The sequence below is a fragment of the Pan paniscus genome, chromosome 22, assembly GCF_029289425.2.
Source record: "Pan paniscus chromosome 22, NHGRI_mPanPan1-v2.0_pri, whole genome shotgun sequence".
Lineage (NCBI taxonomy): Eukaryota > Metazoa > Chordata > Mammalia > Primates > Hominidae > Pan > Pan paniscus.
Window position 1 is genome coordinate 39,330,100 of NC_073271.2, and position 20,901 is coordinate 39,351,000.

Consider the following 20,901-nt stretch of genomic DNA (forward strand, 5'->3'; position numbering starts at 1 on the left):
GAGATGGGGACCAGAGGCTCCCTCACAGCCCCAGGAGGAGCGAGCCCTGACCACACCTGCATCGCAGACTTCTGGCCTCCAGGGCCGTGAGGTCAGGGATTTCTGAGGTTCAAGCCCCCCAGTGTGGTGCTTTGTTACGCAGGCTGAGCTGACTCATACACCCCGGCTGATGAAATGCCTCACCATCAGTTTCAGTTGTGAGCTGGTCATCTGGCCCCAAGAGAGCCCAGGCACCCCAGCCCACTGCCCACCCTGGGTTTCTGCCCACACTGATGGCTCCTGTGCCACCATGGCCAGGTAGAGGCACTTCCTCCACCCAGCCCTGGGTCACATGACAATTCCCTGTTCTCACTGTCCCCGTGACCCCCTCAGGGTCAGCGCTTCCACAGCCCTGGCAACCCTAGGCCACTCTGAGTGGCAGAGGCTGCCCAGCGTTTCTGACTCTGGAGAACCCTCTGTTGAGGATGGGGTCCCCTGGGTCCTGGAGCTTCCAGCACCCAATCTCAGCTGAGGCCACCGCCTGAGCTCCTTCCTCCCAGAGGCTGAGCCGGCCTTTGCCTCCCTGCCCTGGCACTGTGCTGGCTGTGCTCTCTGAGCTCCTTTTTCTTGGTGGAGGCCAGGAGTTGGCTTCAGGGTACCCTTGTGTTTTCTCCTCCAAGGCCTGGGGACATATTCACAAATCCCTCCCAGGGGCCCTTCTGATGCCTTCATAGTGAGTCACTGAGGGCCCCCAAGCCTGGGGCCCAGGCCGGGTGAAACAGATTGCCCAGCACCTCCCCTCCTCCCCTTCACTGCCTTGAGAGAGGAGCGTCCTTCTCAGCTGTTTCTCCACATAGAGGACGGAGGCCACCAGGCCTCACTGTCCTGAGTGCCATCCCAAGAGCCATCCCAGGCACTGCCCTTGGAACTGGCCATGTGGCTCCAGTGTGGTTTGAGGCTTCAGAGGATTCGGGCCCATGAGGCCAGGGGGACACCCAGCGGGAGGCCTGTCCCTCCTTCCCGACCCTCCCCTGACCACATCGGGCCTCTCTCTGGGGGCCCTTCTGGGTCTGCCCTCCTCTTCTGGGGCCCAAGGGGGCCTTGGATGGAGCTCAGATGTGCCCCTGGGAGACGCTTGCTGGGCAACGCCCCTTGGGGTGGGAGATGGAGCTGGGTGGGCAAAAAGGGGGTGCTTGTGGGTGGGGTCTGCACCTGCACGCTTGCCTCAGCAGGTGTGACTCAGGCAACTGACCCTGGCTGAGGCTCAGGGACCCCCAAAACTTTGCTGTTTGATTGGAGACATTTTCGAAACGAGCCCTTGGTGGCAACCCCAGGCCAGCTCCACAGGGCCCCACGATCTGTCTTCAGGGTGCTTCCAAGGCAGGAGCTCAGGCCGGTGGGGCACCCTAACCCTCGCTGGATGCTCCTGCCACCCTCCCTGGTCTGCTCCCTCTTGAGAAGGGCATGGGCTTGGAACCATGGGCTATGAGCCCATCCACATACCTTGTTTTCCCCACTAAAGGGCAGCGTTTCTTATTGATGCCCATGGAAACCACGAGGGAGGTGGCTCTGCCCCTGGCTCTACTCAAGGGATCATAATACATTTCAGAGCCAATCTTATCTCCACTACTTTATAGGAGTCAAAAATACAATGTTTTCAAGACAAGGACAGCCCAGCAGACCCACAAAGTCGCAGGGCACAGAGCTGCCCAGCACCCTTTCTCCCCCAGCCCAGCCTGTGCCGGCCATGTTGTCCCAACAGGCGCCACACGAAGGCCTTCGCAGTTGGAAATGGTGCTGTGTGGCAAGGGCACCTGGGCCGGTGATGACAGCAGACAGTGGCGGGGGCTCGCATGGGGACCCACCACTGCGGCTCCACACTGCAGGCAGAGCCCTGGGCCCAGCCAGAAACCAAGCAGAGGCCATGCAGTGCGGAGGCTGAACGTTCTTGGAGAGTGTGTGGCCGGCTTCCTCCTCTCTCCAGACAGCAAGACCTAGGATGGGCCTGGAGTTGTCCAAGGACACAAAGCTGGTTTGCGGAGGGCTGGCCTGGGGCGCAGGGCTCCTGGTGCCTGGTTCAGAGCCTTTCAACCCCCGTGTTGCCACACCTGAGCCAGTGCGACACTCAGCTGCAGTGGCCAGACTGTGAGCCCAGGGTCATCGCGAGGCAGACACCAAGACAGGATGAAGGGCAGGAGGATTTCATCGGGGGATCACCAGTGTGGGAGGAAATGGGGAGGGAGCCAGGAGGCTGGGAAAGCTGTGGGACAGAAGTAAGAGTCTGACTGCCAGGGAGGCGGGGAGGGGAGGGAGCGAAGTGGTGGGTGCAGGCTGTGGGGAGCCCTGGAGATGTGGCTGGGGCAGAGGAGTCCCAGTGAGGGACAGGAGTGTGTCTGGTTCTCAGCTGTGTCCCCAGCACCTTGGACAGTGCCTGGCACATAGTAGATGCTCATTGTAGGTTTGATGAGCGAGTGAATGAATGCATGGCTGGCGATGGGCTAGTGGAGGAAAAGGGAGAGACCTGTGCGTGGGAAGAGCTCTTGGAGCCTTCTGCCAAGCAGAGTGGAGCCCCAAAGGCAGTACAGAGCGTCTATGTTCTCTCCAGACCATGACCCCTCAGCCACCCTGACTCAGCCCTATCTGCTCCCTGCCATGGAGGTCTTAGACATGCTATCCCGGGCTGCAGCCTGCTAAGCAGGACCTTGAGAGTGAATGTGCTGCCTGAAGCACATGGCCAGCCTCCTTCGGCGCCAGCCCGCCGGCCCTGTTTGCGGGAAAATGCCTTCTGTATTGCTTCGTAATGGCCTGCTTTGTTCAGCCAGCTTTGCACTTGAAGCCAGCCAGCTTGGCAGCTGAACGGCCACATGTCGGTCATTCAGGCAGCAGGTCGGCCGTGGAACTGGGTGGCTTCCAGCTGCCCGTGGGAGCCGGCCTGAGATGAACCTCCTCCCTCCTTCTGAGAAGTGGCCGGGCACACAGGAGTGCAGCCTGGCTGCATTTTCAGTCATTTCCCAGGTTATTTTCCTGGCTGCAGTGACACACCAGCCACATGCTGCCCATGTGGGCCTGGGTCTCCCTGGGCTTAGGAGGAGCCCCACAGGTGCTTTATGAGGACGGGCTGGGAAGAGTGGAGGAGGCGTCCCCAGCCTGTCCCTGCGAGGTGCCCGGGTCCCGGCTGCAGCCTGCCCATGTCCCCAGGTGCCTGCATGGCAGAGCCAGGCCACCTGCTGTGCATCCGCCACCTTGTGCTGGGAGGGTGGCACTCAGTGGATGCCAGCCATGCTCCCGCCTCAGCCTCCACATTCACTTTGCCACAGGGAAAAGGGGAGCATTGTGCTGGCCCAGTGACCCCAGACGTGCTGACCTCACAGGGAAAAGGGGAGCATTGCGCTGGCCCAGTGACCCCGGACGTGCTGACCTCACAGGGAAAAGGGGAGCATTGCGCTGGCCCAGTGACCCCAGACGTGCTGACCTACCGGGAGGGGCAGTGGGTCTGCCCGGCATCCGAGTCAGGCGGGAGCTGCTAAATGCACCCATTTGGGCTCTGCCCCAAAACCCCTTGTGGGAGCCTGGAGATCTGCATTTCCACATAGTTTAGGTAACTCCCAGATGATGGATGTGTTGCGAGGCTGGGAATCCCTACATCACCTTCCCAGGGACAAGCTGATTGCACCCTCAGCTCCCCATCCCAGGCTCTGGCTTTGCTGGGGCCTTGCGGTTTCAGCCCCAGGTTCACGAGCTTGGCTCCTACAGAGCAGACACCCCTCAGCCCCTCCCTAAGACCTCTTTTGCCTGCTGAGGGAGCAGGCGGGTCTTTCAAAGCTTCCCCCGAATGCCTGGGGTCCTCTCCTCTTGTACTTGCTTGTGAGTCATTCAAGCAGCTCCAGCTCTGTGCTCACCGAGTTTCCTGGGCTTCCCTAGCAAAGTGCCCCAGAACGAGTGGCTTAAAACAACAGAAAGGTATTCTCTCCCAGCTCTGGACACCAGAAGAGCAAGATCGAGGCACACCCTCCCTGAAGGCTGAGGGGTGTCCCTCCTGCCTCCTGCAGCTCCTGGTGGCTCTGGTGCTCTTGGGCTTGTTGGCCGCCTCTCCCCATCTGTGCCTTTGTCTTCCCTGAGCAGGGGAAGCACTGCCATCAGCCCCATGTCACAGACAAGGAAACAGACCCAGGGCTTCCGCAGCCATACACCATGCCACTGGGGGAGAGGCTGCTGGGACCCCACCCCTGCCCCCCAGGCCTCCTGCTCCCAGAGAAGACCCCCGGGAGAGCCCGCCCCACCCCTGGCAGGGATGAGCTGAAGGGTCCCTCTCTGAGCACTGTCACCCCGCAGGCCGGGCCGCCGGGGTCTGACTGCAGCCTCCCGAGTCACTCTCAGCTCAGGGAGACACCGCATGACCACGTCCCCAATGCGCCTTCTGGTTGGGGTGAGGCTCTGACACCGCGGAAGCCAACAGGGTTCAGACATCCCGGTTCCTAATGTTTTGCAAGGCCTCAAGCCATGTTTGGGGCATCCTGTGTGTGTGAGGGCCAGCGAGGGCTGGCACTGTACGCTGCAGCTCTGCACAAGGAGGGCTGAAGTTGCTCCCTGTGCCTGGTGCAATTCTCAGGGTGCACATGGGGCACCCCCCACCCCTTGGCCCTCTCCTGATCATCGGCAGACATTCTGGTCCAGCCAAAGGAACCACCTCCCAAGGGCAGAACCAGCCTCCACGCTGGGGTGACTGCCTGCCCCCTGGGTGGGCAGGGCTCTCCCAGCCCCTCTTGTCCCCAGGGACCAAAGTTGGGTCAGGGCCTGGCTGTGCATGGCAGGGAGCTAACCTCTGCGTCCACCAGCTCTGAGTCAGCCAAGAGCCCTGTGCCCACAGGACCTTCTGGAAGCTGAGGCCACCACGTGCAGGCCAGTCTCCTGGGCGCTGGCCTCTGTCTGCACATCCCTGGCTTCAAATGCTACTTTTGCCTTCTGGTCACCACTGCGGTTGGTGCTCACAGGACTTTTCAACATGGACAGGCCTGCATTCAGATCCTGCCTGGTCCTTGCACCACATGTGGCCCTGGCCAGGTCCCCACTCTAGGTCCTCTCATCTGTAAAGTGGGTGGTGCAAGGAGACAGTCCATGGAAAGCACCCGGTGGGGCTCAGAGAGACCAAAAATGTGATCCCCTATCTAAAGCGTCTCTTATTCCCAGGGACCTAAGCGGAAGAAGCCAGTGCTTAACCAGAAGAGTGAGATTGAGGTGGAAGAACCCAGGCACTGGCTCCCCGGGCTGGATCCACCTCGAGGCTCACCCCAAGGCATGCAGTGAGTGGAAGGCTGGGATCCCCACCATCCATGGGCTCTGCTGGACTTGCTGGGGCTCAGGGCTGGGTGGGCACTCCCAGGACTGGCCCCCTGGCCTGGGCACTGTCAGGGCCCAAGGGGAACAGACCTCACTCTTCACCCATGGGGCTGGGTATAGAGGAGCTGTTTCATGGTTAGAGTTCCCAACACCCAGACAAATCCCACTGGAAGCCTCAGGGTGGGGCCCAGAAGCTGCATGTGCAGAGGCCCCCAAGCCACCACGGTGCCCCTAGGGTGCTGTTGTTGCAGAGCCTCGGGCTGGGATCCTGACTCAGCTGCTCACCAGCTGGGCTGCCTTGATATTTAAACTTCAGTTTCCTCTTTTGCAAAGTGTCAATCATAATACCCACAACTCACCTGTAAGCTCTAGATAGGATTCCGAGAACAGCACCGGTGTCGAGGAGAAGTGCTATTAGCCATGCAGTCATACAAGAAAGTCCTATGAAACAAAAGTGACGATCACCTTCCGTTCCACCGTCCGGCAGATGTCAGTTCTGACAAATGTTTGTGTCTCTTCTTCCAGCTTATTTTTCATAATAGAGTGTAATATAAATTGGAGCCATCCTGTACACCTACTTCCCTTTTCAATTTAATGTATCAGAGCATTTTTCTATGTCATTAAATATTCCTTTCTGACATGGACTTATTTCAGTGCTGCTTTAGGAAATATGGGTTGTTTTCGACTCTTCACTATCGTAGATTTATAACTTGTAGGGAATATTGTCATAAAGGAATCTCCACACTTGCAAGGTTATTTCCTAAACATCCGAGTGAAATCCACAGATGCCTCATGTCCCCTGTTGCTTTGAAACGTTGCTCTGTCCCCTCCTACCAGTGGGACAAGGTCAGGCTCCAAGTCCCCACACTGGGGAGGGGTGAGCCTTGGGGTGGGGCAGCTGCAGCCCTGGCCAGGCCCTGAGGGAGGCCAGCCCGGGGAGCCACTGCCCGGGATCTCCCACCTGAATCTCATTCCTCTGGTTCAGCAGTGAAGCTGAACCTCGCCAAGCCTTTAGATCTAAATTCCTGTTGGCAGGAAAACACTGGGAAAGAAAGAAGGAGGACCAGTTAGACATCACTGCCAGTCAGCAGTGACATCAGGAATGAGAGACGTTTTGAGTCTCAGAGTGCGGGGGATGTCCAGGCGAGGTCAGTGGGGAAAACGCAGTTGGCGTTACGCCCTCCCCCACACACCAGTGTACCAGGTTAGCTGCTGTTAGGCACGTCACCTGTCCCCTGTGTGTGCACCTTGTGGGTACCACCCTTGGGTGTATCTCAGTGCAACTGGGGACACATGGGTGTTGCCTCTGTGTGGTGGGAGACACGCCCCTGACTCCAGGGACAAGCAAGCAGCAAGAGGAGGGCTGGAGGCCAGATCCCGAGTTTCATTCCCAGAGCTTCCCTTTCAGTGGCATGAACTAGGAGATGCATATTTTGTTTTCAAATCATGAGACTGGCCAGGCATGATGGCTCACGCCTGTAATCCCAGCACTTTCATGAGATCAGCCAGGCTCAGTGGCTCACACCTGGAGTCCTGGCATTTTGGGAGGCTGAGGCGGGTGGATTGCTGGAGCTCAGGAGTTTTGAGACCAGCCTGGGCAACATGGTGAAACTCATCTCTACAAAAAATACAAAAATCAGCCAGGTATGGTGGCATACTTGTGGTCCCAAATAGTCAGGACACTGAGGCTGGAGGATGGCTTGAGCCTGGGAGGTCAGGCTGCAGGGAGCCAAGATCGCCCCTGCACTCCAGCCTGGGCGGCAGAGTGAGACCCTGTCTCAATCAATCAATCAATCAATCAATCAGAATGAATAAATAAGTTATGAGATTACGTTAACATTTCCAATTCAAATTTAAGATGACAGTGCTCCTCTTAACCTATTGGATTTTATATTTGTGAATTTTTTCTCTTTCAGTAATAATAATTTTGGTTCCTCACAACATTCACATAATTACTTATTGGCTTTATCCTGGAAGAGGAAACAATTTAAATAACGATGCCAGACTTAACACTAACACTAAGACCTACTGAGTGATACATACGATTTCCTTGCCATTCTTTTTATCCTTAAAATACATGCCACCAGTTAAAAAAAAAGCCTAAATTCTGTGCTGTAAAACTACTTCAAATAATTTTGTCTTTGTTTTAGTTATGTTACAAACTCTACATAAATTTTCACTTTTGTTGGTTTCCTTTTCTAAGGATGCTCTCTTTTAAACTTAAATTTTAACAAATTCAAATTGTTTTGAATATGGGAAACATTCACATAGTTCTGGACTCAAACACTAAAGCCAAGTATCTCCAGAGCAGCTAGCTTCCATTTCTAACTCCACACACACGTAAGGTCACCGTTTTTATTAGTTTCTGATTTATCTTTCCAGTGCTTTTCTTTCGCATCTATAAATAAACACGCACATATACATATCTTTACACTTTATTACACAAAAGATGTGTCACTGCGTACTGCCGTCTGCTTTTGCCACTTAACAATATATCTGGAAATGGCGTCTTATCAATCCCTGGAGAAGGGGGCTGGGCCTGGGTTGGAGGGAACCCAGCAGGCTGGGAAGGAGGGGTCTGGAGCATTTTCTTCTCCAGGCAACAGCAACACTGGTGGTGGGGGATTGACCTGGGGTTTCCAGGAATAGATGTTGCTGGAATGCTTGAAAGAATATTAGGAGAGAATGTGAGTGCTCAGTATGGTCCGGGCTCTGATCCTAAGCAGCCTGATGCATCTCAGTTGAGACTGGATTCCTCGGCCATCCTGGGGTTTGTAGGAGGATGGCACTGGGCTACATAGCAGCTCCCCTAAATTTACATCTACCCAGAAATGGGGAACATGACCTTATTTGGAAGAAGGGCCTTTGCAGATGTGATTAAGTCAAGGTGAGGTCATACTAGATTTGTGTGGGCCCTAAACCCAGTGACTGGAGTCTTACAAGAGGAGGGGACACACAGCAAGGCCGGGGAGAAGGCCGCGTGACCCCGGGGGCAGAGATGGGAGCAGCGCAGCCACAAGTCAAGAATGCTAATGGTTGCCAGCAACACCAGAAGCTGGGAGAGCAAGAAACGGATTCTCTTCTAGAGCTGCCAGAGCGGGGCTGGCTCTCCTGACGCCTTAAGCTCAGGCTTCTGGCCTCAGAACCAAGAGGGAATACACTTCTGTTGGTCTCAGCCACCCCATTGGTGGCACTTTGCTTGGCAGCTTCAGGACACTCACAGAGATGGGATGGTCTCTGAGGCTGATCCCTGTTCTTACACCCTTGGCCAGTAGCCTTGCTCTCATCCGAGTGTCCAGAGAATGGGCTGGAGGAACGCAACTTGGGAAAGTGCAGGCGTCCCACTGAGCCCAGGCTGGGTGGCGGCAGAGAGTGGCATTCCCACTGAGGTGCTGGTGACTGCCTGGCCAGCAGGGGAAACCGAGGCACCCAGGATGGCTTCACAGCCAGACCTGGGGAGAATGTACCCATCAGCAGAGCAAGTGGTGGGGGGAGCCATCGGGAGCCCGGGAGAAGAGGGTGGGTGTGGGGTAATGAGGGCACCGGGAGGAAACATCCCGCCAGACAAGTGGAGAGGCAGCTGGAGTGTTCCAGGGGCTGGGGCTCGCAGGACAGCTGAGTGTGGGGGTGCTGAGGACACGGCGTCTGCACACTGCTGTCCAGGCGGCCCTCGCTCAGCCAGCTCTCCAAGTCATTTCTGCAAGGTTTATGGAAACGCGGTTTTGCCCGGGAGGTATGTGTGTCACTGGGAATTGTTGAATGTCTGTTTACAGTCGCCATTCCTGCTGGGGTGATTAAAAGCGCCATCAGAGTTGATTGTAGCCTGGGTGGTCTCTTGATCTGGGGGTCCTCTGGGTTGAGGGGGTGCTCTTGCCCTTCCCTTTCTGGTGTGGCCCGAACCTGAGCTGGAAGAGAGAGGCTCCCGCACCCTCCTGGCCAGAGACCACAAACCCAGACGACCCCTGTGAGGTGGAGTGAAGTCTCGCAAACCCAGGGACTCGGCTTGGACAGAATTTCCTGGCTGCTCCAGTCTTGAGCCCTTCCGTCTTGCTTGTCTTGCTTTTAGTCCTGCCTATCTGAGACAGCCCAGCCTCACCCCGTGTGTCCAGGGATCTGCTGGTCTTCCCCCGAGCTCCATCCCTCTGTCCCACGCCAGCCCCTCCACCTGGCACAAGCCACACAGTGAGCCCCCCTCACCCCCTCCAGGGTGCAGCTGGAGGTCCGGGAACCTGCGCGTGGGCCCTGGGAAGCAGCACGGGGCTTTGTGGGCCAGGCGGGGTCCAAGCTCAAAGGCTGGGTCCACAGTGCCTACTGGTGACCTTCGGCACCCAGCTTCCTCCTGAATCAGGGATGCCCTTGCTCTGGGCCTGCTTCTGCTGTAGGAAGCCTTCTCCAATTCAGGCTGAGACAGATGTCACAAACAGGACTGTCTCCCCGATTCAGGCTGAGACAGATGTCACAAACAGGACTGCCTCCCCGATTCAGGCTGAGATAGATGTTACAAATAGGACTGTCTCCCCGGGACAGGCGGCCTGTGCTGGTGGCTGGAACCTCTGTCGTGTCATGGCAACACAGCCAACGGCTGCTGTGTGTCCCTCCCAACCCCAGGTCCCAGTCCTTGGACAACTCATGGGACAGTGCGGGGAGCCCAGAGGCAAATCTCCCTGCCGCAGATGCCGCTGCTGCCTGTGGGTGGGGTCCCTCGGTGCGGGTTCCTCTGTACCTGCTGTCCTGTGTGTTCTGCCGTGCCAGTGTCACCTGGGCTTCCCTCACACCCACTCCCCACTGACTAAGGAGGCCACACAGACCCAGGCCTGAGCCCCAGCCCACTGCCTGCAGGTTCAGACACTTGGGCATGTTTCTTAGCCATTTGGAGCCTCGGTTTTCCCATCTGGGAAATGGGGACAGTGATATCTCAGAGACACTGTAGTGATCACCGGAGAGGACCACAGACCACTCTCGGCGTGGGTGCCAGGCATCGTGTCCATGTTTGGTGAGGAAGGATTCAGCCCGACCCTTGGCTTCCTCCATCCCAGATGTCCCTTGAGGCATGTGGCCTGGGGTGAGGGATCCGGAGAGGAAGGGAGACAGGCCACGATGTACGGTGACCCCAGGCTAGGCCCACAGACCCGGGTAGATCGCCACCACTCCCACTGGAATTCTCAGGGCTGGACACCCATTGTTTGGAAATAATTATTTCTGTGCAGTCCTTAGTTTCCGCAATTAATTCTTTGATAACAGTCCCTTCTATGATAGCTCCTCACAAAGATTCTATAGAAAGCACCAGGCGGTTTCAGCTGAGCCGGCAGCAACAGCCTTTTCTCTGAGCTCGAGGTCCAGGCACAGTCACAGCAGCAGAGAAATGCCGGGTAAAGAGGCCCTGGACGTTGGGAGGGGCACCAGCAGAGCAAGGGGCTTCCCACCGCCGCCTCCCTCCCCACAGGCTGGTCAGGCGGCCAGGCTACAGGGGCCCTGCTCTGCAGAAGGCCTTTCCTTCCAGAGCCCTGCAGCCTCTGGGAGCCAGCACCGGCCCCACCAAGCCAATCCTCGGAGTGGGTGGAGTGGGGCCTGGGGGCTCGAACCCCCAGACCGACGGCCACAGCCTGTCGTCTATGGCGCTCTGTGATGGGATGGGGGGACTGCCACAGAGGGAAGAAAGAGAATCGGCCCCTGCCTTCCCAGGGGCCTGATCCTACGGGGAGGTGGGACACTCATGCTCAAGGGCCCAGATGCTGTAAACACAGCTGTCCCAGGTGGTCCAGGTCAGGAAGAGGCTCAGATGGGTCGGAGTCCCACCTCTGCGGCGGTTTTGGAGAACAGTCCAGGGGCAAGTGAGTCTGTAGATGTATCTGGCCACCCCGGAGACTCCCCTCTTCCACCTGTTGGGAGCCAGAAAGCCTCCATCTTCCTGCTCCGCCTCAGTCTGCCACTCATAAAGCCTAGACCATCCTACTTCGATATTGCAACATTGCATGGCTGAGGTCCTTTCGGTTGAAGTGACAGAATCCCAACCCAAGCTCATTTCAGAAAAGAAGGGCATTTGCAGGTTGACTTACCTAGAAAATGTGGGGTAGAATGGCTTCAGGTGTAGCTGGGTCCAGGAGTTCAGAGGCTGTCACTAGGCACCATCGAATTCAGACTCTAAGCTCAATCCTGCCTGTGTTGGCTTCATTCTCAGGGAAAGACGGCCCGGGAGCTCTCAGTTCAGGGGGTCCTTGAAACTCCCAACTTGGAGGGTCAGGGTGCTTCTGTCTTCAGCAAAATCCCAGGCAGGGCTTTGTGTGGGCTCGGGCCCCATGCCCACCCCTGTCCTGCTGTCTGTGGTGGAGGAATGAGGTCCTCTTGCTGGCTAGCCTTGGGGGTCACGTGATCACCCCGAGGTTGGCGGCAGCCCTAGAAACACAGACAACAAAATACATCACACTACGTAAGAGTCAGCAGGCGGGTTTTCTTAAACAAAACAAACAGGGTTTTGTGACGAAGAGAAGAGGAAACTGTCTGGGAAGGCGAAGATCACCAGGGCCCGACAGCGCTGTAGACACAATGACATCACTCGGAGCAGCGTGCTTGCTTTCTGGGCCTCACATGCCCACTGGAGTATCTTCCATCTCTCATGCCTGGGAGGCCCCACCCCACATGCTGTCCCAGGAGCATAGCAGGCATCGTACACTGTGCAGTGTGGGGTACACACGTAGGCACTCCAGACCCAGGAATCTCGGACTCCTGTCTCCTGCCATCCATGTGGGAGGTCTCACCTCCCTGGGGAGGTCTGTTTGGTCTCCACTGTAGACAGAGATATGAGGTGTGTGTGTTTGCATGTGTGTGCGTGCGTGTGTGCGTGCGTGTGTGCATGCGTGTGCTTGTGTGTGCATGTGTTTGCATTTGTATGCGTGTGTTTCCTTGTGTGTGTGCATGTGTGTTTGTGTTTGCGTGTGTTTGCATGTGCATATGTGGGAGTGACAGAGAGGGAGAGTGTGCACACATACTGGATCTATGCCCCAAGGGCCACTCCCACCCCTGCCATGGGGATGCGGTGCCCTTGGGGGTCTGCCCTCTGTGACCCCCAGGCATGTGAATTTTCTAAAACTGGCTTCTCCCCTCTTGGCTCCTGTCCGTCCCAGATCCAGCATCCACGTACGTTTGACGCCAATGGAAACTCTGCCTTGTGACTCGTGGAGGGGCCTCCGCAAGGGGCATGTGACTGTGAGGGGGCCAGGCTGGGCTCCCTTGTGTGGAGGGGAGGGGCACGCTGCGGGGGGTGGGGGGGCGCCACCCCCACCAGGCCAGCCTCAGGGCAGCCGGGGCAGAACCTGTGGCTCTGGGGTAAATGCCGGGGCCAGCTTAAAGGAGTCAGCTCTCTGCAGCCTGCCTCGGCTGGGTGGGAACGAGTCCAGGCTTCCAGGCATTTGGAACCCGAGCAGCTGCAGGGACAGGCTGGAGCCTCAGCCTTCCCTCCCCCACCCCAGACCCTCTCTGGCCCCTCTTAACCCAGCCAGATGAGCTGTTGGCGAAACCTGGCCTGTCGCAGACTGCGGAGAGATCTGAGGAGAAAGGAAACCGTTTCTTAGCACCTCCAGCAGTTCAAGCCCACCTCGAGCCCTCCACGTCTGGGCTTTCTCCTCCTTTGCAAATCTGCTCCTGTTTCTGCACTTCCAGGAGCCTGGCTGGGGCTGGAAATAGAAATGCATTCCACGCATTCATTCTCTCAACAAATATTTACTAAGCACCTCCTCAGGGCAGGCCGGGGCTGGGCACAGCGTCATCCTCCACCTCCTCATCCTCCTCCTCACCAGGGAGCAAAACAGACAAAGCCTGCACCTACGCGGAGTGGATGCCCTAGTGGGGGAGCAACGGGAGGGGGAAGAAGTGCATCTCGTAGTATAGGGAAGCCTGAGAGCTTTGACAGGGCAGCCGGGAGCCGGGGGTCACAGTTCCACCTGGCTGTTGGTGGCATTTGATCAGGAGACAGTCGCTGGAGGCCGTGAGCCCAGCAGCGTGGAGCTCCCTCGACTGCTGTGACTTCCGCGTGGAGCACAGACGGCGGCGGGGGTGGATGGGAAACCGTAGGAGTCTCGTGCAGTCATCCAGGCCAGCGAGGCAGGGAAGTGGGCAGATTCCGGATGCATTCCGATGACAGAGCTCATGGGGTTCCTGGAAACCAGGAGAACGCGATTCACTCTGAGCAACTGGAAGGATGGCTCTGTCACCACCCAAGAGGGGGATGGCCGTGTGCAGGGATGGGAGGCGGGAGCGGCTGTGCGCTCAGGGCAGGAGGGATGTCTCTCGTGAGACATTTACTGGATGTCCACTTGAAGGAAGCAGTTGGGGACACAGTCCGGAGGCCAGGGGCGAGCGGGGTTGCAGAGACACCCAGGAGCCATGGAGAGTACTCACTGCCTTGACAAATCTCTTTTAATTCCTAGACCCAGGAAAAGTCTTGCAAATGTTTATCTGGCATCTCCCCCCATGGTCCCCACCCTGTAGGAAAAAGTTCCTCAGGACTCCAGGGCCAATTTTGAGTCCTCCCAAGGGTTCAAAGTCCTCCTCAGTCTCCTGAAGCTGGAGACACGCTGGTCATGTGTGAGCCTTCACGTCCCTCTCTCTGTCAGCAGAAGCCCCGCCAACCCCCCAGGAACCCTGACCACCACAGGAGGCCGCAGTCTGATGGTGAGGCTGCTTCTGTGGCCCAGGTCCTGAAACCAGGAAGAAATTAGATGAGAAGGCTCCTATCCCCCAGCTTCCAGCATGGGCACTTCCACCCCACCCTCAGCGTGATGGAAAAACGCCGGGGGTGTGTCTGTGTGTGCATTTGAGAGTATATGTACGTGTGTTGTTTGTATGTGCTTGTGAGCATGGTGCATGCATGTGTGATTTGTGTGTGTGTTATGTGTATATGCATGAGCATTGTGTGCATGCATTTGTATTTGTGTGTGGTTCAGCATACATATGTGTTTGTATGTTATGTACGTGTGCTCTGTGTTGTGTGAGTGCATATTATGTGTGTTTGTGCATGAATGTTCAGTATGTGCATGTATGTTCTTGTGTGAGTGTGTGTTTATGCGTGTGTGGATGTGTGTATGTCTGTGGAGTGTGTATGTCTGTGGAGTGTGCAGCACGCATGTATATTTGTGTGTGTGTGTGTGTACTTAAGTCTGGTGTAGGCCGGGCACGGTGGCTCACACCTATAATCCCAGGACTTTGGGAGGCCGAAGCAGGTGGATCACTTGATGTCAGGAGTTCAAAACCAGCCTGCCCAACATGGTGAAAGCCCGTCTCTACTAAAAATACAAAAATTAGTGGGGTGTGGTGGCGGGCACCTCTAATCCCAGCTACTTGGGAGGCTGAGGCAAGAGAATCGCTTGAACCTGGGAGGCAGAGGTTGCAGGAAGCCAAGATTGCACTCTAGCCTGGGTGACAGACTGAGATACCGTCTCAAAAAAATAATAATAAAGTCTGGTGTAGAGTGATCGAGTGACATCACACAGAGCCCTCCGGGGCTGCACCTCTCAGAGGCAGGGAGCAGTGAGTGAGTGTGTGCAGGCCAGGCAGTCATGGGCGCTCCGTCAGCAGCAGGCACGCACCCCCCGACCCTGGGGACACCAGTTGTGTCAAGAGAGACTCACCGTCCACCTCCTGGCTGTGGGCAGAGAAGCTACTCCTTAGACCAGGTGGTGCTTCTGGGGGAGGGGGGCGAGGCCCAAGAGGGGCTGAGGGGCAAGAAGAGGAACTGAACGTCCTCAGGGGAACCACAGCTGGGGTAGGAGAGGGCAGGAGGGGGTCTGGGAGGGCAGCCCCACCAGAGACAACTTCCTTTGAGTGCTTATCGGGACCTTGGCACATAAGGAACCCAAATGCCAATGGGTCAGCAGTGGGCACAGAGCTGGTCGGAGGGTGTGTGGCCTGTGGTCAGTGGTTCGGGGAAAGACAAGGATGCAGTGAAAGCAGTGTGGGCCATGGCTGGACAGTGAGCTGAGGGCTGACAGGACTCATCCTAGCCAGTGCTGACCTCCTGGGGTCCAGTGCACCCCTGATCATGCAGGCAGCCCCATCAGGATTGAAATGGGGAGCACAGATGATGATTTCTGCAGGTGGTTGGAAAGCAGATAGCAAATGCCATGAGCTTTCTCTAGAAAATGGCCAGCTTTATTTACAGCAGTGAGAACATTACTAACACCACCACTGCCACCACTACCATCACCACTATCATCCCATCATTATCACTACAATCACCACCATCACCATCACCATCACCATCACCATCACCATCACCACCACCACCATCACCATCACCACCATCACCACCACCACCATCATCACCATCACCACCACCATCACCATCACCACCATCACCACCACCACCACCATCACCACCACCACCACCACCATCACCACCATCACCACCACCACCATCACCACCACCAACACCACCACCACCATCACCACCATCACCACCACCACCATCACCACCACCAACACCATCACCACCACCATCACCATCATCACCACCATCATCACCACCACCAACACCACCACCACCATCACCATCACCACCACCACCACCACCATCACCACCACCACCAACACCACCACCACCATCACCATCACCACCACTATCACCACCACCATCACCATCACCACCATCACCACCACCAACACCCACCACCACCAACACCATCACCACCACCACCATCACCACCATGACCATCACCACCATCACCACCATGACCATCACCATGACCATGACCATCACCACCACCACCACCATCACCACCACCACCAACACCACCACCACCATCACCATCACCACCACTATCACCACCACCATCACCATCACCACCATCACCACCACCAACACCCACCACCACCAACACCATCACCACCACCACCAACACCACCACCACCATCACCATCACCACCACTATCACCACCACCATCACCATCACCACCATCACCACCACCAACACCCACCACCACCAACACCATCACCACCACCACCATCACCACCATGACCATCACCACCATCACCACCATGACCATCACCATGACCATGACCATCACCACCATCACCACCATCACCACCATCACCACCACCATCATCACCACCACAATCACCACCACCATCACCACCAACACCACCATCACCACCACCATCACCACCACCATCACCACCATCATCACCACCATCACCATCACCACCACCACTACCACCACCATCACCACCACCACCATCACCACCATCTCCACCATCATCACCACCACCAACACCACCACCACCATCACCATCACCACCACCACCACCACCATCACCACCACCACCAACACCACCACCACCATCACCATCACCACCACTATCACCACCACCATCACCATCACCACCATCACCGCCACCAACACCCACCACCACCAACACCATCACCACCACCACCATCACCACCATGACCATCACCACCATCACCACCATGACCATCACCATGACCATGACCATCACCACCACCACCACCATCACCACCACCACCAACACCACCACCACCATCACCATCACCACCACTATCACCACCACCATCACCATCACCACCATCACCACCACCAACACCCACCACCACCAACACCATCACCACCACCAACACCACCACCACCATCACCATCACCACCACTATCACCACCACCATCACCATCACCACCATCACCACCACCAACACCCACCACCACCAACACCATCACCACCACCACCATCACCACCATGACCATCACCACCATCACCACCATGACCATCACCATGACCATGACCATCACCACCATCACCACCATCACCACCATCACCACCACCATCATCACCACCACAATCACCACCACCATCACCACCACCAACACCACCATCACCACCACCATCACCACCACCATCACCACCATCATCACCACCATCACCATCACCACCACCACTACCACCACCATCACCACCACCACCATCACCATCACCACCACCACCATCACCACCATCTCCACCATCATCACCACCATCATCACCACCATCACCATCACCACCATCACCACCACCACCATCACCACCACCATCACCACCACCACCATCACCACCACCACCATCACCACCATCACCACCACCACCATCACCACCACCATCACCACCACCACCATCACCACCACCACCATCACCATCACTACCACCACCTAGCTACTACTCTCGGGGGTAAGGACTGGATATTTCTGGTTGCCCCACATCCTCTCTCCATCCCTCTTCCTGCCACCTGTACTGCACTTCTGAAAGCTGCCCGCTAGGCAGGTGACTTCTCCCTCTAGGCTCCTTCACCTCTGGGCTTCTGTTTGGGGCTTCAGCCAATCAAAGATGGTGGCAGGACATCAGATTCAGGAAGGACAGACAGGACAGGAGGGACCTTCTGACCACGTCCCTCCAGGAGCACACCCTCCTGCCAGGTGGCCCCTCCCCGGGGCTCAGACCCCTGTTCTGGCAACAGCTTTCCTTCCTTTGCTTCTTTGGTCCTGGGGGTGGTCACGCCTTCCACTACCACAGGCCCCTTGGTGTTTTTCCCTCAACCTGCCGACACCTCTGAAAATGCTCTTTTCATAAACAAATCTCTTCAAACACCCCCGACAAGTGGGCCATCTGTTCCCTGCCCAGACTCTGAGAGGTGTCTGTCTTGCAGTGTGCCAGGATGGCACACACAGCCAGGGAATCCCAGCAGCACCTGTGCAAGGCCAGCACCACGGCAAAGTGTCTGGCGTTACCCGTGCCCGCAGTGTCCAGGCTGAACTCAGGGCCGGGGCCTATCCTGGGGCTCTGCAGGAAAGCTAGGCTTCAGGCAGATGGGGCCTGGGCAAGCTCCAGAACCCAGAGGTGGTGAGAAGGCAGGAAAGATCCCGGGAATCAGATAGGCCAGGTGCTATGCTGGAGGGGTGACCTGCTGCGGGCCCCAGAACCTGTCCTGACTGCCCCAGGCTGTGATGGCCTGGCTGAACTCTGGTGTCCGAGAGCCTTGGAGAGAGGGCAAAGAAAGCCCCTGGCCACGGGGACCCACCACGCCACGCCACGCCACGCCAGGGCAGTGGGGAACTTCCAGGCTGGCTCCTCTCTCCTGTGCATGGCCCGCCTCCCTGCCTCCATCCCCTCCTGATTTCCATCCTGTCCTTCCCCTGCTCCCACCCCATTCTATTTTCACCAAAGCAGTTCCCTGGTTTCCCAGCTCAGAAGCCTCTGATGGGATGGGCGTGAGGAGCGCCAGCCCCTGCTGTCCATTGGTCATGACCTCCAAAGAAAGCAACCCCCAGAGCAAGGGGACAAGGAGGCACCTCACTGCATCCTGGGCTGGCCTCTCCTGTTCCCTTGACTCCAGGACGGGAGCCCAGAGTGGGTGCCTGTACCCCGGGAGGGTCTGCAGAAGCAGGCGGGTGGGACTCTGTCATTTCTCTACCAGCTCCTTCCGGAGAGTCCACCACTCCTGAGCTTCAGGGGTGCCCGGACAAACGCCAGCAGCGGCCACAGGCTGTGGTTGGGGGCACTGTCCCAGGCAGGAGGAAACTGGCCTCACTGCACAGGTGTGGCTGGAAAGGAAGCGTGAGTTTCTGGCGTGGAGCCCAACTGGGGCTGAGACGCCACTTTCCCTCCCCTGGGACCCCAGCTCCTTCCAGGGTCTGTGTGACCCCGTTTCCTTCCAGGTCTGGATCCTTGGCACGACAGCAGCCTCAGTCACTCTTCCTTCCTGCCGCCTCTGCAGCTGCCTCCTGCTGCCTCCTTCCTCCTTCTCTCCTGTTCTTCTCCGTAGTAACACTGGTAGCTGCCACCTCCAGCCCCTGCTGGACACGGCTGTGAGAGCCATCTGGGGGCAGGTCACCCTTTCCTGGAGTACACTCTCATCTTGGGACTGTAAACTACCCCCAAAGATCTGGGAGGTGTCCCAGGTGCCCCGACAAAGCCACCGTTTCTTTGGAATCTCATATTTTTATGTGAACAATCCCAGTGTGTCCTCCTCCACTGCCCCATCAACACTGGCGCTAACGGGCAGTGCAGCCTCCCCTCAGCCTCTGCCTACAAGGACAGTGCTCCAGGAACCAGGCGTCTCCATCCTGCGGCTCTGCCTACCCCTCCCGGCCCATCAGGATGGACACGAGTGTGCATCCCCAGAACTTAGTCGAGAATGACCTGCAGTGTGGTGGCCCCAAAGATGACCAGGCCCTAATCCTGGGAGCTGTGAAAATGTCTCGCCTTACATGGCAGAGTGTAGCTGGGGCGGGTCCCCACCCGGCTGGCAGTGGAGAGGCACCTGGGTTCCCCGGCAGGCCCGGTGTGAGCACAGAGGGCAGGGGAGGGAGGACACCCAGCATCAGATGCAACACAAGGGCCCCGCCCCCCACAGCTGGCTTGGAACCGAGGAAGAGGCTGTGAGCCAGGGAATGCGGGTGGCCTCGGGAAGCAGGAAAAGGCAGGGAAGTGGCTTCTCCCTGAGCCTGCAGGAGGAAGGCCGCCTGGCCCACACTGTCATCTCCGTCAGCGAGAGCTGGGTCAGGACATCGACCTCCAGAAGCCTAAGAATCGATCTGCGTGTTCCAGCCACTGAGTGTCTGGCCGTCTGTTACCACAGGGCTGGCGAGGCAAGGACTGAGCAACAAGCCCCCTGGGAATCTCAGTTCTGCCCCCCATGAGTGTGCGACCAGGAGTGACCACAGCCTCCCTGAGCCCGGAATTCTCCACCTGGAACACGGTCCGTGAAGAGCCAGGCTGGCTTAGGGAGACAACACGATAGAGCCTGGCAGGACGGCCTCCTCCGTCAGGGCGGCACCTCTGTCCCGGGACATCACCAGGTGGGGGTGGGCTGCAGGGGCTGGGGAGGAGGGACAGGCCCTGATGAGGGAGAGGTGCCCTCCAAAGATGACCAAGGCATCAGCATCTGCCTCTAGGCAGGGCTCCCAACCTCGCACCCCAAGTGGGCTGCAGGTCAGTGGAGCTGTTGGTCCCACCTGGCCTGGGACTGGACGGACCCCCAGCAAGGAACCTCAGGGGCACCCAGCTCTCCTTGTGGCTGGGAATGGGATCCAGTGAGCACGCTCTGCCCAGGGTCTTTAAACACAAGTCAGTCTGTCCTCAGTGTTTAAAGCCAGCCCCGATGACCAGCAGAGTCCCCTCCCCAGGCCAGGAGCTGTGGCCCCGGCATGCGCCCTCCAGCCTGGGGAGAGGGGCCGTCTTGGAGCTCAGCAATCAGCTGAGGTGGGCTGTTTGAGCCGAGGAGCAGAGGGCATCTGCAGAGGTGAGCTGAGGGAGGCAGGTCAGGCTGTCGGGGGCAGTTGCTGCCAGGAGTTGGGGGCAGCCTGCTGGCGGGGGCACCTGGACGGTGCCTGGGCTGTTGACTGACTCAGGGTAGGTTGGAGGGGTTGGGGGAGCTGCCTTCTTGGGAGGCCTTTGCGAGGATAAAGCATGGAATGTCAGAGATGACTCACATCTTCTGTTCCTGGGTGGGCGGGGTCGGTGACGAAGGGCGGTCGGGAGGAGACACACGTGGGGTCACATAGCTGGACTCAAACCCGGCTCTTTCCCAGGGAAGTGCTGCACTCACGCCT

General features: G+C 57.5%; 1 protein-coding gene and 1 long non-coding RNA gene across 2 annotated transcripts; both read right to left on the minus strand.

The window, feature by feature from the left end:
• Window positions 1-1,596: 1,596 nt before the first annotated feature.
• LOC130541120 (uncharacterized) lies at window positions 1,597-11,625 on the minus strand. The gene is made up of 3 exons (XR_008955162.2): window positions 11,373-11,625; window positions 5,676-5,757; window positions 1,597-2,239 (listed from the first exon to the last, which is right to left on the minus strand). It is a non-coding gene; the product is annotated as an uncharacterized LOC130541120 (long non-coding RNA).
• On the minus strand, window positions 7,773-11,381 carry LOC134729721 (putative uncharacterized protein encoded by LINC00322). Its single transcript, XM_063601281.1, has one exon. It carries the CDS (start codon window positions 9,121-9,123, stop codon window positions 8,215-8,217), a length of 909 nt encoding a protein of 302 aa, XP_063457351.1. The 5' UTR covers window positions 9,124-11,381; the 3' UTR covers window positions 7,773-8,214.
• Window positions 11,626-20,901: the final 9,276 nt, after the last annotated feature.